The sequence below is a fragment of the Leptosomus discolor genome, chromosome 6 (genome assembly GCF_034619465.1).
Source record: "Leptosomus discolor isolate bLepDis1 chromosome 6, bLepDis1.hap2, whole genome shotgun sequence".
Taxonomy (NCBI): domain Eukaryota; kingdom Metazoa; phylum Chordata; class Aves; order Leptosomiformes; family Leptosomidae; genus Leptosomus; species Leptosomus discolor.
In genome coordinates this window covers 8,467,787-8,482,750 of record NC_141396.1, presented here as the reverse complement: position 1 = coordinate 8,482,750, position 14,964 = coordinate 8,467,787, and the positions used below count along the sequence as shown (strand labels likewise).

The following is a 14,964-nucleotide window of genomic DNA, read 5'->3' as shown; positions in this document are numbered from 1 at the left end:
TCATTCTGAGTTTTCTTAATTTGCTCACTTATTTTAGGGGTCTTTTCTTTTTCTGTTTGCTACCAGAGTTTTTCTAGGCATCTTTCAGAAGCTCACGCTAACAGATTTTTTTCAAACTTGTCCACTAGAGAGCATCACCATCAAGTTCAAAAGAGCACACTAGATTTTAAAAATCTGCATGATCACCAAAATGGCTCAAATTTACCTCTTTGATAGTGGCTTGGTTCCAACACCCCATTGCAGCATTTCCCATTGAGGTTCAGAGGCTTTACAGCAGGTCCCTGGATGCCACCCCACATGCATAAGGGCAGTTAGAATGCTCCACTAGAACTCAATGCAAGTTTTATACAGGTAGGCATAGACATAACCTTCACACAAAAATCAGGATCAAGATCTTTCCGTTTCATGTCTGCGTAGCCCTAGCCTCTAGGTGCTGCTGTGACGCAAGTATCTGGCAATAAGGATGATAGAAATGACACTATAAAATGCAGTTAAAGGGTGCATGCAAACTGCCCTCAATTTCATGACCCTCTGCATTAACTTCTGAGCTTTTTTCTTCTGCATAAACTATGTACAGGTGGTTGATGATCCTGTCCTGAGTAGTAAAACACTTGCTCTGTGGAGGTGTTTTTACAACTGTAATCATACTTATTAGCTTCATAGGAAAGTTCAAGCGCATTTCAAGACCCAAACCATCCAGTCAATTCACAAGAGTGTCTTGCACTGATTAATACGCGCCTATTACATTTTATTAACATCTCTAAACCCTCATTAAATGTTTCAGTACTTCAGGCCCTTAGATACATTTTGAAATTAATGTCTGATAATAAAAACTACTTGCAAATTATTTTTAAGTAGACATTTTAAAGTATTTTCCCTTTAGGCAGTTAGTGAAATGATCTGAAAATGCCAGTATTAATAAAATGATACCTCCATGGCAGCCCCAGCGATTCACAGGTCCAGAACCCCTTGGAGTGCCATCCTGTCTCAGGTGTGGATCTTTAACGCAAATTCCAGAGGTGAGAATTGCTGACTTAGTCATTCTTGCTGTAATTTAGGAAGATTAGCTGCAAGAATCTTGACGTGGTACCCATGCAAGGCCTCGCGTTTTGCATTCCTGCTTCAAGCAAAGCTTCCTAGGAACATTAGTAATGCAAACCGGTAATAGAAGTAGAGTGTATTCCCAGTGCTACTCTCTCATACGCATAATTTATACTTCCCCAAAACATCATTTGGCAAAAGCATTGCATTCAACCAGCACGAGAAATCGTGAGGCCAAGTTTGCATTACACTAAAGCAAGAGCGTAAGTCATCTGTTGATCTACTATGCAATCTAAAACGCAGCCAGAAAAGTGATGTTCCTAGTAATTTACTTTCAATTTTACTGATAAAACGCCTGCATGTATCAGTCTAATGGGATTAACTAATGAGGCAAGCTAATAATTAGTGCACTGTTTAGAGGCTATAGTATTTTAAGGGAATAATGAACTAGTGGTGCTGCTCAGAGATGCAATGAGAGTTGTTTTTCTTTCTTTAGGTTTAAAGACTGGGGCAGTCTGGGGTGCACCACACAGCGCTGTCCCCAGGTGACTGCAATGTTAAGAGGGATTGTGCATGTTGGGTCTCACCCCCATATAAAATGAGAACATTGCCAGAGCACAGACCCCAGCCTGAGAACCAGAAAGCGTTCCTTCATGAAGCCGATAATCTAGATGAATCATCACGTATAATTAGGGATCAGTGTCTTCACAAATCAACTGAAACTATGGGTAGAGGAGCTGGTATTCACACATCAACCCAATTAATTTTGGAAGGCCACCTCAGCTATTCAGGGAGCCCTCTAATAAAATTACACCCTGATTCTGTTCACAAAATAACCATTTTTTGAGACATACAATCCTTTATCAATTCTCTAAATCTATATATTGCATCCATTTGAGGCATATGAATGTTTATGGTACAGACAAGGAGAACTTGGGGCTTGTTCCCTCTGCTGTTTCAGTAACCTAGACCATTACTCTGCAATTCATTATTCTGAAGTTGTTCATAGTTTTTCTTTATGTGCAGGGCGTGGGGAATGTTTCATTAATGAAAGAAAACAGTTTATCTTATAAGGGAATACCAAACATGCCATGACTTTTTGGGCCATTGTGAACGGCAGCCTTGCATTCGCTCTTCGCAGACTGGGAGGGCTGTAATTGCTTCTGGTTGGGTCCCAGAGATCCCTGTAATCAGCATTTACATAATGGAGAGAAGGGTTGTGTAAATCTTGAAAACACATACCTAACTCGCTCTCTGTCTACAGATTCTGCAGTTGTCTGAAGACAATTCTCTCTTTTTATCACTTGAATTGCTTTATTTCAATGGCATTAAAAATTACTTCCAGTAAGTGTCTCATTCATGTCTCATACAGACTCACATACACAGAGTTCAGTAAACATGTTAATAGACACACATGTACATAGTCCACAAGAAATAATAGTTTAGATTATTAAATTTCAGGAGTTTGTAAAGTATTACTGCAGGATATAAGAGAAGCTTAAATGACGAAACCTTACTGGGATAAAGGGTGCAGCAGAGAAAATTTATAAAGGCAAAACCTGAGAACTCCTGAAGTGCCATTTCTACTATATTTAAGATTTCATGACAGTGAATGCACTTCCAGTTATTATAAGTGTTATACTGAAAAGGCTAAAAAGACCTTCGACTGCCTTATTGCCTTCATTTTGTGTTTTAAATTGCAAATTAAAAAAAAAAAAAGCTTACCCCACATGGTAAATTTTGATTTTACAGCAAAGAGAGAATTATTACTTTAAGAAGTGACAGCAGCTAGATGAAGGCCATGAAAAACAATCCCTTTGAAGTTGTTTCTGAGGCTAGATGGAAGTCTTTCAGAGAGCTGGGCTTCTCAGAACCCATGAAACTGCCAGCGATGAGGATGGCCTTTGATTTCTTGGCCAAACACTCCGTCTTCTCAGGCCAGACTCTGATGGCAGTGAGATCGCTGGGCTCAGGCCTCCAGCAGCCAGAGGCGATGGACCAGTCCGTCTGGAGACTACTTACTTTTTATCATGTCTGATGCAGGCTCTGACTCCTGTTCATATCACCAGTAGCCCTGAGGACTTTGAAAACCACTGGCTCCCAAACCTGGCTTGCCTGGCTGACAGCACGTTCTCATCCCGAATGTGCGCTCGAGGCTCCCTTTTGCCTGGACACAGAGGCAGTCCAGCATGTCTATGTGCCTCTGAATAATAGAGCGGGCTGAGGCCCAACAGTGAAACGCTGCAGCTGAGCAAGATAAAATAGACTGTCCCAGTGGTGGCAGTGGTCCTGGTGACTCTGGCAAAGGCTGTGGTGAACTCCTAAGTCACCAGGGCTGATCCTGCGTGCAGCCCAGGCGTTATTTGGCTCTTGCCTCTTGTAACCATTGATAATTCTAGCTTTGATCAGATGTTTTACATTAATCTCAACCAACTTGAACTGTAGTCTGGCTGGTAGTAACAGAAAGCAGATAATGGCTGTTTAAAACAATTACACATGTTGTGTATCACCAACATTGCAAATGACAACAATAATCAATGCCACCTCTTTTCCATATACCAGCATTGCTCAAATCAGTCCATGGTTAACATGTCCATAGCAGAGTCTCAGCATCCCCTCTCCTGGAGAGGAGAAAGGACGTACACATGTACAGTACAGAGCATGTCTAACGTGCCCCAACGCATCTGGGAAGCAAGTACCTGCTCTGCACACACAAACTGACTGCACACTGCATCTGTAACACGTCCAGTCATGAGAATGAGGAGGACTAATAGCCTAGAAGTCCTTATTTGCTGCTGGAAGATTTTATCCTTCTGTCACATAGTTGTTAAAAAGCAGTTTAGAAGGATGCCTAAACATCCATTCCTTCTTGTAAGATTTAACTGTTAAGTAACCCTAAAACAGGCACAGTTCCATGAAACCCAAGGCCTGCATGCTGCAGTCATTTACAAGTGGTTTGTTCACAAACCGCCCAACTGACTTTCAGAAGCATGAAGCCTGCACCAGTACCAGTCCTAAAGCTTTTCACTCTCCAGTTCTTCACACTTAGCATTTAGTGCCCACCCAGAAATAGATCACAGAAATATTACTGAAGTCTGACATATTTTTCAGACTTTTGTATGGTCCTCAAATAAAAACCACAACTATATACAGCCTGAAATCAATATTGCAATGCTGGCTTCTACTCTTGCTTCTTGAAAACAATGACAATAACTTCAGCTGACTTAAAAAGAGGCTGGGTTGGACTCACATTATGAAATACTCCAGTTAAACTTATTAAGTCTAATCAGTGTGGTAATGCCTTAATATGTTGCTTGTTGTGCCAATTGCAAAATCCCACTCCCACATTCCTTGGGCTTGAAATGACTTTGTGCTTTGCCTCATAACTCTTATTTGTGGTAGGCCTTTAAAGAGGTTTTTTCTCTTCCTCATGACTGTTTTCTTTACAATTTTCAAAAAAAACCCCTGTGTTTTCATAAGTTTAAAGGCAAAAGGCTTAAAATTGAAATGTTGATGCTCAATTTTTCTGTCATATTGAATGTGATACTGATTTATCTGGCCTGCAAAACAAATGGATGCCATCCTGCGGCTTTTTCTTTACTTCATGTACAGAAAGATGCTATAAATCCATCGCTTTTCTCCATAGTCTACCCTAAATTGGCTGGCCCCCTCAAATGAGTGTTGAGAGACCTTCCAAAAACAGCAGAGGGCAGAGGTAGTGCTTCATTAAAAGCTGATTTTATTCCAATAGTGGTCCACAAATTATCGAAATTCTTATAGCATTCTCCAAGTATACTAAAAAAAAAAAAACTTACTGAAAAAACAGCAGTATTCAAAAGCTAAATAAAGAAGCCTTCCGGTTTACAGTCAGTCTTATATCACAAGCAAATATGATAAAAGTTTATTCCCTGTGTAAGTCATCCCTTCGTACAGGGAGTGGCAAAGCTGGTGAGAGGCACCAAGCAGACCTCGGGAACTCTCCACGTGCTGCTTCTCCTTCTGCCAGCCCCTTCCAGGGGTCCTTCCGAGGAAGAAATCTATAGATCATCACGTGCCTTAGGTGCACAGCTCCAAACTCCAACCTCCTTTCCAGACAAGATACAAATTGAGGATGAACACAAACCTGCAGTTAGGCTGCAAGTGTAGAGGATACCACAAAAACAATATGCAGTTTTATTAAAACATTACATGAGTTGCCACTCTACAAGTAGCTAAGAACCTAAAGATGGTGACACAAACATAACAGCACCTTGATATAGACCTCCTGCAGTCGACTGAAGTTAAAGGAAATGTGATGGAACAGAACCAGTGCTTGCAAAATAACAACAAAACCCACGTAAACCAGGCCACATATCTCATCAAAGGCCTGATATGAAACCACTTAATTATTTTATTAGGTGTTTCTATTTAAGAGCAGCTAACAGCTTGTATAAATTAGTATCGTTCTATTGACTTTATCATCCATTTTTAAATATGGAGCGTTCTGCTCTGACAGTTATAGTCATTTAATGGTTTGAGAAAAATGAGATACAAGGTTATTAAAACCTGCTTAAGATTGAAATACAGGGTAAATCTGGTGAGGGACCACAATATGCAGGATGCCTATGTCTCTATCTTTAGACTTATCTTTCAGAAATAAATACATAAAATGATTTTATCAACATACAGAAAATAATTCAGCCATTCTGCAAGCTGATGTTAGTTGTTTAATAGAAAATGTCGTCTTTGATTTCAGACAGAAGCAGCAACTAAAAAAACTTATAGTGCTTCCTAAAGGCATGGTGTTTCAGTAATTATGCTACCAGATAGAGATTTGTCCAAATTATCTCATCAAGGATGTCTTCCTATTTTACTAATAACCACCAACTTTAATTCAGAAATACAAAATCAAAGGCTTTCAGATAGAGCTTCTATCCCACCACTTTGTGTAATCTTTAAACCATATAATAAAATTCATCATGATCAATTACAAATCATTTACCATAGCCTTCTATGGGGCTGTGGAAAACAGCTATGATTAGAATCCTTATTCCATGCTTTCCCATTAGTCTGTGAAATCCATTTTATATGGTATTTAATTGTCTTTTCTAAAAATAATTTCTAATTTTTCAAAAGTACAAACCCAGTAATTTCATGCTAGATGGCTGATGAGAGAAAGAAAAAATGGCAATTGGTTGGGAAAAGTCTAAAGGTTTATTTATTTCTTTCATTATTTTGCAATTCAGTTAACTAATTTACATGCTGAAATTTAGATCAATACACATGGTGTCTGTAGGCCTTAAAATACCTTGCTGGAAAAGATTTAAAAATTTCTGCTTATATCACATTCTTCAGTTCCCTGTGCTATACTTTTAAATTCACTGCTGTCCTCAGAATATGTGTAGAGTACAAGAGTGTTTTATCACAGAAACTATGAAAAGCCGACTCACTTGGAATTCTGTTTGACTCAAACTAAGACATAACCATGGGAATAAATTTATTTTTTCTATTAAGACATAAATTTCAGAGCTTACCTGGTGTAAATCAGTCTAACTGTTGAATTCAAACAGTGAGTCTGACCTACCGTATGTATTTCAAATATGTAGCCTAGAATCTTACAACCTGTAAGTAGCTGCTGTTGAGACAAACATAATCTATTACCAACCAGATGGCTATTAGCAGTTGCACCATTATTATGTGAAAACAATAAAGTACACCTCTTCAATCTCAAAAGCCTGAACTCACTAACACTACTTGAATTCTTTTCTTCTCTAAACTGTCCCAGGGAGAGGGATATTCTATCAGACTGAAGCACTATGCAAATACGATTTTTCCCCCCCCTTTTTTCCAAATCTAAAATTGCTGTTATGGAATTTTGCCAAATGAAAGTTAAACAGTACTAGGGCTGAAAGAGGATGCTTATCTCTGCTCTCTTAAATCAACAGGGTATGGATCTCCAGTTTTCTAGGACCTCTAAACTGACACTGAATCAAACAGCTTTGTAGCATGGCAGTGGGATGTTTCAGACCTATGCAGGTATGCGAGATATGTCCAGGACAGACCAGGCTAGAAAGCACTTCTTGATTTAGGTGTTAGAAGGCTAGATGAAGTTCAGGAGAATGTTTCCTGCAGTGTTCCTTGTGAAGTTTAATCATTCCTCGCTCATCTGCTCAGGAGTGCCAGTAGGTATTATAGTTAACCACAGTGAATAAAGGATGGTTAATTACACACTCACTTCCTTGAAAATACATATTGCTGCGAGGAGAATATATAGCAGCCAACTTCTTCACTCTATTTTAACTTCTGGGACAAAAGGTAGTCACGAGCATTATAGATCAAATCTCACAGTATCTCCAGGCTCACCTCAAGAAGTACAAGAGAAAATATTGGCTTCTATGGGAGGTACGAATAAGTTATGCAACAACTGTTATTTTAAATGGTATTAAAATACAAAGCAATTGGAACATTTGGTGCTCTCTCTTTAGCTAAGAAGTATTTTATTCCATGAGTGATCCCATTGGGATTGGCATCAATAAAAGTATTAGAAGCTGGTTCATAATAAAGGAACAGCAGATAAAAAGAATAATAATCCTTTCATATCTGTTTCAGCAGCCAAGCAGACTGGAAAGAATAGAAAAATACTTGCTGATTTTTATTCAAAAGTGTCACTTCCTTAGGGAAGGCCTTACAACTGATGGGCTGGAAAAGGTGACCTTTACATTACTGTTGCCATTTATATCAAAAATTGTTCATACACGACCCAAAACTGAATTACATACCCCACAATGGGCAGAGGTAGGTAGGTAGGCAGGTCTCTGCCCAGAAATTTTGCTCTCCAGATTAAGACGTGACAAGTGGATGTAAATACAACTAAAGGACAAAAAGAAAAAAAAAAAAAGCATGACAGCCCTGCGCAATAACTTAAATGAATTATCCCTATTAGTCCTGGGTTTTATCATGTTATATGCACTGTACATCATCACGTAAGTTCCTCTATTACAAATGATGCAATAGCATGGAGCTCTTAGGAGACACTGCACAAAGCTGTCTTTGAGCTGCAGAAAGAGCCTCCTTCCACCTTTGGACACTCCATCCCTCAAGAAAACACACATTCATTGACAAAACTTTAGGGCAGAAGGAATCTTTCTTACTCGGTTTGGTAATGGAGGGCAAAAGGCTAACGTTCATCTACTCCAGCCAAATGGAAGAAGCAGTCCTTTTCCCACATCCGTTGGCATATAAGGGGAAAAAAAGGTCAGCCTGGAAAAGAATGGGGGGATGTGAATGTGGTCTATGAAATGAAGAGGATCATGGAGAAGGCAAATACAAAATGACTTGTTCATTTTCTTCCACAGTGGTAACAGTGGGCATGAAACGAAGCTGGCAGTTTTGACAGAGGATGCTGGGTGTGCTAGAATTGTGCACGATTTCAGGGACAGCTTGGACAAGTTCATGGAAGCGAAATTCCCAAGAACTTCTAAGGAACAGATAGTCAGCACTTCGTGGCTTGCTCCTTCCTACACAGGTCCCAAAGAATACAGAAGAAGTTAACTAAAGTGAGTAGTTTTCCAGAAGCTGACACAGAATTGCTGACATCTAACAATGTTGCTGAGCTACGCGCTTTTCTGGTTTTACTAAACTAGAATAGAAAACCCATTTCATGCTTGTCTGCTGGAATAAATCCTCTGACTAACTCATCACAAATATGAAGATGCCTTGCCCTTCCGGTAACCTCATCTTAAACACTGGAGGAGAGCTGAGGTGTCTCACTGGCTGTTGAAAGGCAGTATGCATATCGCTAAATACTCGCTTCATGTGTTCTGAGAAAAGCCTAAAGAAGTTAAGCTCCAATTAATGCTCAATACTAGCCAGAATGATGCTTTATAAGACTTGTATAGTACACGTGTGCATCTAGGACCTGAGACTATGATGCTTTCATCATAGGTAAAATCAAAAGACCCTAAGTATGTTGTCATTCTAATTTTAACTTGGCAACATCGCTGAATTGTGTAAGTGATGTGAAATCTTCGCCACCAGATTGCTATCGAAGTCCATGTTGCAGCAGAGGGTTGAGGTACAGTTTGGGAATATAATAGCAGGTTCTAGAAAGGCTTCTTAATGTATTGAGTAATACTGATTTCTTGAGGTCACCAGAGAGCATATGCACCAAAATAATCTAAATAGGTAAAATCTATGTATTCAAATTAATGTGAATAATTTATTGAATCAGCTACATTAGTTCAAAAGTTTGAGTGAGCTGTTTCCACAGTAAACTCTCCTTCTGAAGTGGAAAGAAATTGTGAAAATAGAACAAAGTGAGGTTTTGATCCTATATTATATATAGTCAATAGAATTAAATCAGTCAGGTGATGTGGATTAGATATTGATTTTCTGTGGGGCCCTTAATTTTTATTGAATTAGCCTTTCTGATTTTGTCTATAAATTCTCAGAGCTATAAAAAACTAAGCATCCACCCATTTTGAATGTGACACTATATCACAGATCTGAGCACCCACTATCACTGAATCCAGTTTTGGACAGGGTAACTTGGAAGCAGGCACTTTTGTGTGTGTGTTTGCATCTTTTAACTGTTTCTTCCAAACACCTGGTCAGGATTTTTGTTTGCTGAATTCTATTGGTGATTGGTTAACTGACCAATTTGCACCCTAACAACAAGCTTTAATTATGTGAGTGGAAGAGAACTCAAATGGATTTTAATGTGAATAACTCAGCACTTTACTGGACTAATTTAGTCCTGAAGAAATGAAAACAATAAACTCCCTGAGCTACATACTAGCCTTCCTTCCTCATTTTCTCCAGGGTTGTGGAGCACAGAGATGAAGGATCTATTTGCTTCTGCAATCTGCATCTGAAGAAATTAGTCTTTCAAGCCTAGCTAAGCAAAACAAAACAAACAAACAAAAGCCTGCAATGTTTTTGTACCTGTCACTCTTAAGAATCACTTTAAGTCAGTTCATATGTGTATGTACTAGATGTGAGATAATCCTTTCTACTGACTGATGACTTATACCAAAAGGGAATCTCCCCTTTCTGAACACCCTTGGCTTAGGAGGTGCCAATAATCACCCAATCTACTTAAAGGGTTTAACACTAAAATGTTGAGATGTGAGTTTCTCATTTGTGTCTACATAGAAACACAGAACCATAAGTAAAGGACTTACACACAGGAGCAAAGATTTCTAGGAAAGCTTAATCAGAAATACTAACATAATAGTACGACAACAAAGTAGTACTATGCGAAAAGACATCATTATCAAAACACTAAAAACTAAAATTACTGCAATTAATACAATTTAATTACGAAGATTCATGATGATTGGATGTGGTGACAATCTGCCCAAGGAACTGTTCTCCCTTGTTTAAAAGCAATTCTGTCATCTTTTCAAAGAAAAGTCAAGTAATTCATCTACTAGCAGGATTATAGATGAGAGAACTACAAGGTGAACAAACAACAGATGACAGACTGTGCAATTTATTTTTTTTATCATTTTTCATCCTTCTCTCTTCTACCTTTTCTCAAGTAGCAGCTTAAACCTTGTGAACATACATCCTAGCTCATCCCAAACACTTTGTTTGTGCCTTGATGTTGTAACAGTAGACTTAACTATCAAATACAAATTTGAAAATTTTGCTTAAGACTGTGAATTATTTAAGGCAGGGATCAGCTCCAGAAAGCATGGTTTTGTTATTAAAACGCTGGAGTAGGAACTAAAAGATCAGGGCTCTGCTACAGCCTTCCGGGATGATGCTGTCTCCCTTGAATCCCAACTAGGCATCCACAGAGATGAGCAGCCCAGCTGATGGCAAGAGCCTTGTTCCTGATCCTGAAAGGCCGTGTGTTTGTTCAGCATTTACATCACACTTCTCAACACTTTCTTGCTTTAAAAATAATTACTGATGGGTGACAATAACACCCTATTTGAAACTTTGTATTAAACAGGTGGAGTCACACAGCAACTGGTCTGACCTGGTTGGTGTTATCTCGGATGAAGTGTCCTGCTTTTGGCACTGGCCAACAAAGTCACAGATGCAGCTGGGAACGCAAGCATCGTGGAACAGTGGTGGGGTGAGCGTCCCTTCATTGCGTGCCCTCGGAGGGCAGGAACAGTGCTGTCCTGCTTCGTTCCAGGCTCCTCAAAGGGCTTCTGCAAGGCTTGCCGCAATCAACGCAGCGGTGGACCCAAAAGACTTGCTCTGAGCTTTGCCAAGGTAAAATGGGATACATTGGAGCCAAGAACATCTAAGGAACAGAAATAAGGTGCATCATGATAAGGCGTGAAGTATTCAGCGAACGGCTGGAGGAGTGGAGATGGAAGCAGGTCATGCTTGAACCTGCAGTGGGTTTCACAGGGATGAACTCTTTGGTCCTAACAGTGTGTTATAGACTTTAGGGGACTGGGGAGATTGGGGGTGGGGAGGTCAGGAAGGGCACACAGGGCTTTTGCCTGTGCAGGCCTTAATGGAGGATTGGGGCCTGATATTACAGTTTTCTAAGAATGGTCTTCTTTTCCTTTGAAGTTAAGTTACTAGTAGTGGTAGTGAGACTACACTTAAAAGGCTTTCCCTACTTCACATAGAAGTAAATGACTGGTTCCATTTGGTCCGCTCACCTATCAGCTGGTGATTAAGTGATCAAACAGATCAGGGCTGATAAGCATACATGGCTGATAGCAATGATCAAAATGAGTTTTCAAGACTATTTATATGATTTAGGAACATAAATTATGTTTTTTCCTGGATTCTCGTAAACAAAATCACTGAACAGCAGTTCTGTGAGTAGCTTTTCTATTAAATGCTAGAAGAAACTTCACTCTGTAAAAATAGGTTGTTGCAAATCCTTTAAGATTTTCATTTGCTTGCCCATAAATTGCAGCTCTAGAGAAGAAAAAAACTTCTGTTTGTCAAGGTCAGGAAGACAACCTTTAAGAGATGCTTAGAGGATATCCTGCATATGCAAAATCTCCATGGCAAACAGAAAGAATCCCAAAGGTATTTTCTTGAAACCTTGCTATCTTTAAGGAAATGTTGATTCTTTTGGATCCAACTTCTTAAATGCCTGAAGTACTTCTATGGCCACTACGACTATTTTTTTTTAATGGGTCAAGAAACCTTTAGGTGAATTCCAGATTCTATTTTTAATTAGATTTGAATTGTGTTCTTATTTGCTTTAGATGTTTGTAGTTTGGATCACTACTCTTCTTCTTCTTGATGCAGCCAGAGGTAAGACACATAATTGATATAGTCTATAAACTGTAAAATTTGTTGTCTGCAGCTTACACCAGAATATCTATATTTTAGGAAAAAGATGTGCTTTGGAACAGATTTAACATACTTCTTCATTAGGCGCACTGAGTTACATCCTGTCTTTCCCACCTTTAACTTACTACTTTTTAATTCTGTAAAGGTTTTTGCAGCTAGCAAACAGAACGGGAATTCGAAATGTATTTTTATACACGAATTGATATCTAAATTATTCCAGAATATTTTTCTCTAGCTGCCCTCAACCCACACCATCATTTTTGGCAGCTACACCACTTGTAATGCCAGCCTAGGCACTTACTCTTCACAGCACTATGCAGAGAACAAGAAAATAGTCCCAGTCCAAAACACCTCTTTACCAATAAGAAATAATATTTCAACAGGGATGGACACACAGAAAGAGCAGAGAAAAGCAAAACGCAGAGTCCAAAAGTTTGCTGGCATCAGAGGAAAGACCCCTGTGAAAATGACTGGGTCACTTGTGGGGTCTAGCTGCAGCTCCTCAATTAAATCTTCTCTCTCTAGATGTATTTCCAGTATATATTGCTCTGCCCCTGCATTTTGTACAGAGTAATGAATAGATTAAGTCACAGTCTGATGTAGTGTGAATCTGACACCCATCCCAGGTAACAACAGTTTCTCATTGTTCTCAGTATCTTTCCACTAGCAATAAAAATTATTTGGGATTTCGCAATCGTTGTGCTATGATAGTGACAAGGATGACAATTAATGGCAACACCCATATGTCATATTTGCATCATTACTGTATTAAAGCCACAATTGAAATTGGAAAACTCTAGTTCTTCAGGCACAGACCACACTTCCTGAGGCTGTGCTTTGCTCTAGGCTTCCACTTAAATTCCAATTTATTGCTTCCACTAAAATCTTGTGGTGGTAAAAGTATATGGGAGATGTTTAAGTACATTGTGGAGCAACTAGTTTTGTTGTGGTTTTTTTTTTTTTTACTCCTTCATTAATTGTTGCACAAGAAATAACAATTTAGATAGTCCCTGGAGCATTAGTACTAATTTGAAGGACTGCTCTGCGCTGGCAGCAGAAGCTGGTTTGTTCTTTGCATCCATAAAGGATTAAGATATTGTCTTTTTCTGATGACTGTGTTAACAATATGTTTGGCCAAACACATCCTACATTCTCCTGAGCTCATCAAGCTGAGCTCTACACTATATTTGCAGCAGGAATCAGTCTTGAAGTTCAAGTCCCTGCTACATGCACAAGGCACAAGAGCACAACTGAGCCCCTTAATGGATAATGAACGCAAGTGCCGTCCTAACCTGAATCAGCCATTGTCTGCTTCCCTGGTATAAACACTATCCTGCCAGCTTCTTGTACAGTGGTGGCGGCCTAACCTGCTACTTTCCCAGAACACTAACCTTTTTCCTTGCACACTTCAGGAAGGGAAGTTTGCTACAAAAGGCTTGGATGCTTTACAGATAGCCCCCCTTGGTCTGGGATCCCAGGGAGAGAACTGGCAGGCTTGCCCAGCTCTCCAGAAGATGTGAACACCAATTTCCTTCTTTACACTAGAGACAACATCATGAAATATCAAGTAAGAAACTGCTTTGGTTTTGAATATGGATAGTGTGCAACACATTCAACAAATTATATGGACAGTTTCTTTTCTCCCATATTTTTGCTCATAAGTCTCCCAGAAAAAGCCCCAATTCTATATTACACACAAACAATCCATCAGAATTTTTGGCTCTCTGATGAGCCAGGTATATTTAAGACATATTAATCCCAGCCTTCTAACACAAGTCCTCTGAGATATTTTGGACATATTTTATATACTTCTCTAGAGTTAGCTAATGGCCCAAATTCAGTTTCAGGTTTCACTTTATAAAGCCAGAGGTAGGAAAGGTCAATGTTGGCTCCTGTGTGCCTCCAGATTAAAAACATGTTTCAGGCCCATACACACGACTCAGGGATGTGGTTCATATACACGATTACTAAATCCTCCAAACTACGTACAATTGGTCTCGGAGGCTCTGATTGTGTGGTGGCCAGTGCTGAGCCATAAAAGCAGGTAGATAGTTAAGAGTGAAGATCAGAAGAGAAAGTATCTGTGTTCACCAGACAGTGGAAGCATAATAGGATGAAACTTTAAAGGAAAGCTTAGAAAGGAAAATGACAGGCTAAAGAAAAATGAAGATAATGAAATCATATGTGGAAAAAGAAGGAAACAACCAAAAAGAGAATGAAATGGGGATGGAAAAAGAAAATAAACAAATATTAAACACTTTTTTTGGGAAGACTGGGACTGAGGAAAAATGGAGAATAAAAAGCTAAAGAAAAAGCCTTGGTAAGATACACGATGGAGAGAACTTGGAGGTTTCTCCTACAGAGACCTGAATCAGTTTACCCCTCATGAAGACATAGCAGGTAGAGAAGCTTAGAGACAGCAGAGACTGGAGATGTATAGAAGAAAAAAATTAAAAAGAGAGGATATCTACAATGTCTACAAAATAGTGGCAGTGAGGGGAAGCTCTGGACTGTAACAGTGATAAATGGAAGTAGCTAAAAGGAGCCTGCAGGACTGTTTAGGATGGACCAAATGGGAATGTACTAATGCCAACAGTGTGTCAGCCCTTTCCTCTGAAGATCAGCAAGTACTGGGAAAAGGTCACAGCAGGATGCTCAAGGTGT

At 39.3% G+C, this 14,964-nt stretch overlaps 1 protein-coding gene across 1 annotated transcript in view; it reads left to right on the top strand.

Moving 5' to 3' along the window:
* The window catches only part of LOC104342646 (pancreatic lipase-related protein 2), a 59,092-nt gene that overhangs the window by 30,495 nt on the left and 13,633 nt on the right, over positions 1–14,964 (top strand). Inside the window, exons 6-8 of the mRNA XM_086466853.1 lie at positions 10,982–11,107; positions 12,213–12,261; positions 13,713–13,867. Coding sequence (XP_086322979.1) covers positions 10,982–11,107; positions 12,213–12,261; positions 13,713–13,867 — 330 coding nt within the window. The remainder of the gene's footprint in view (positions 1–10,981; positions 11,108–12,212; positions 12,262–13,712; positions 13,868–14,964) is intronic.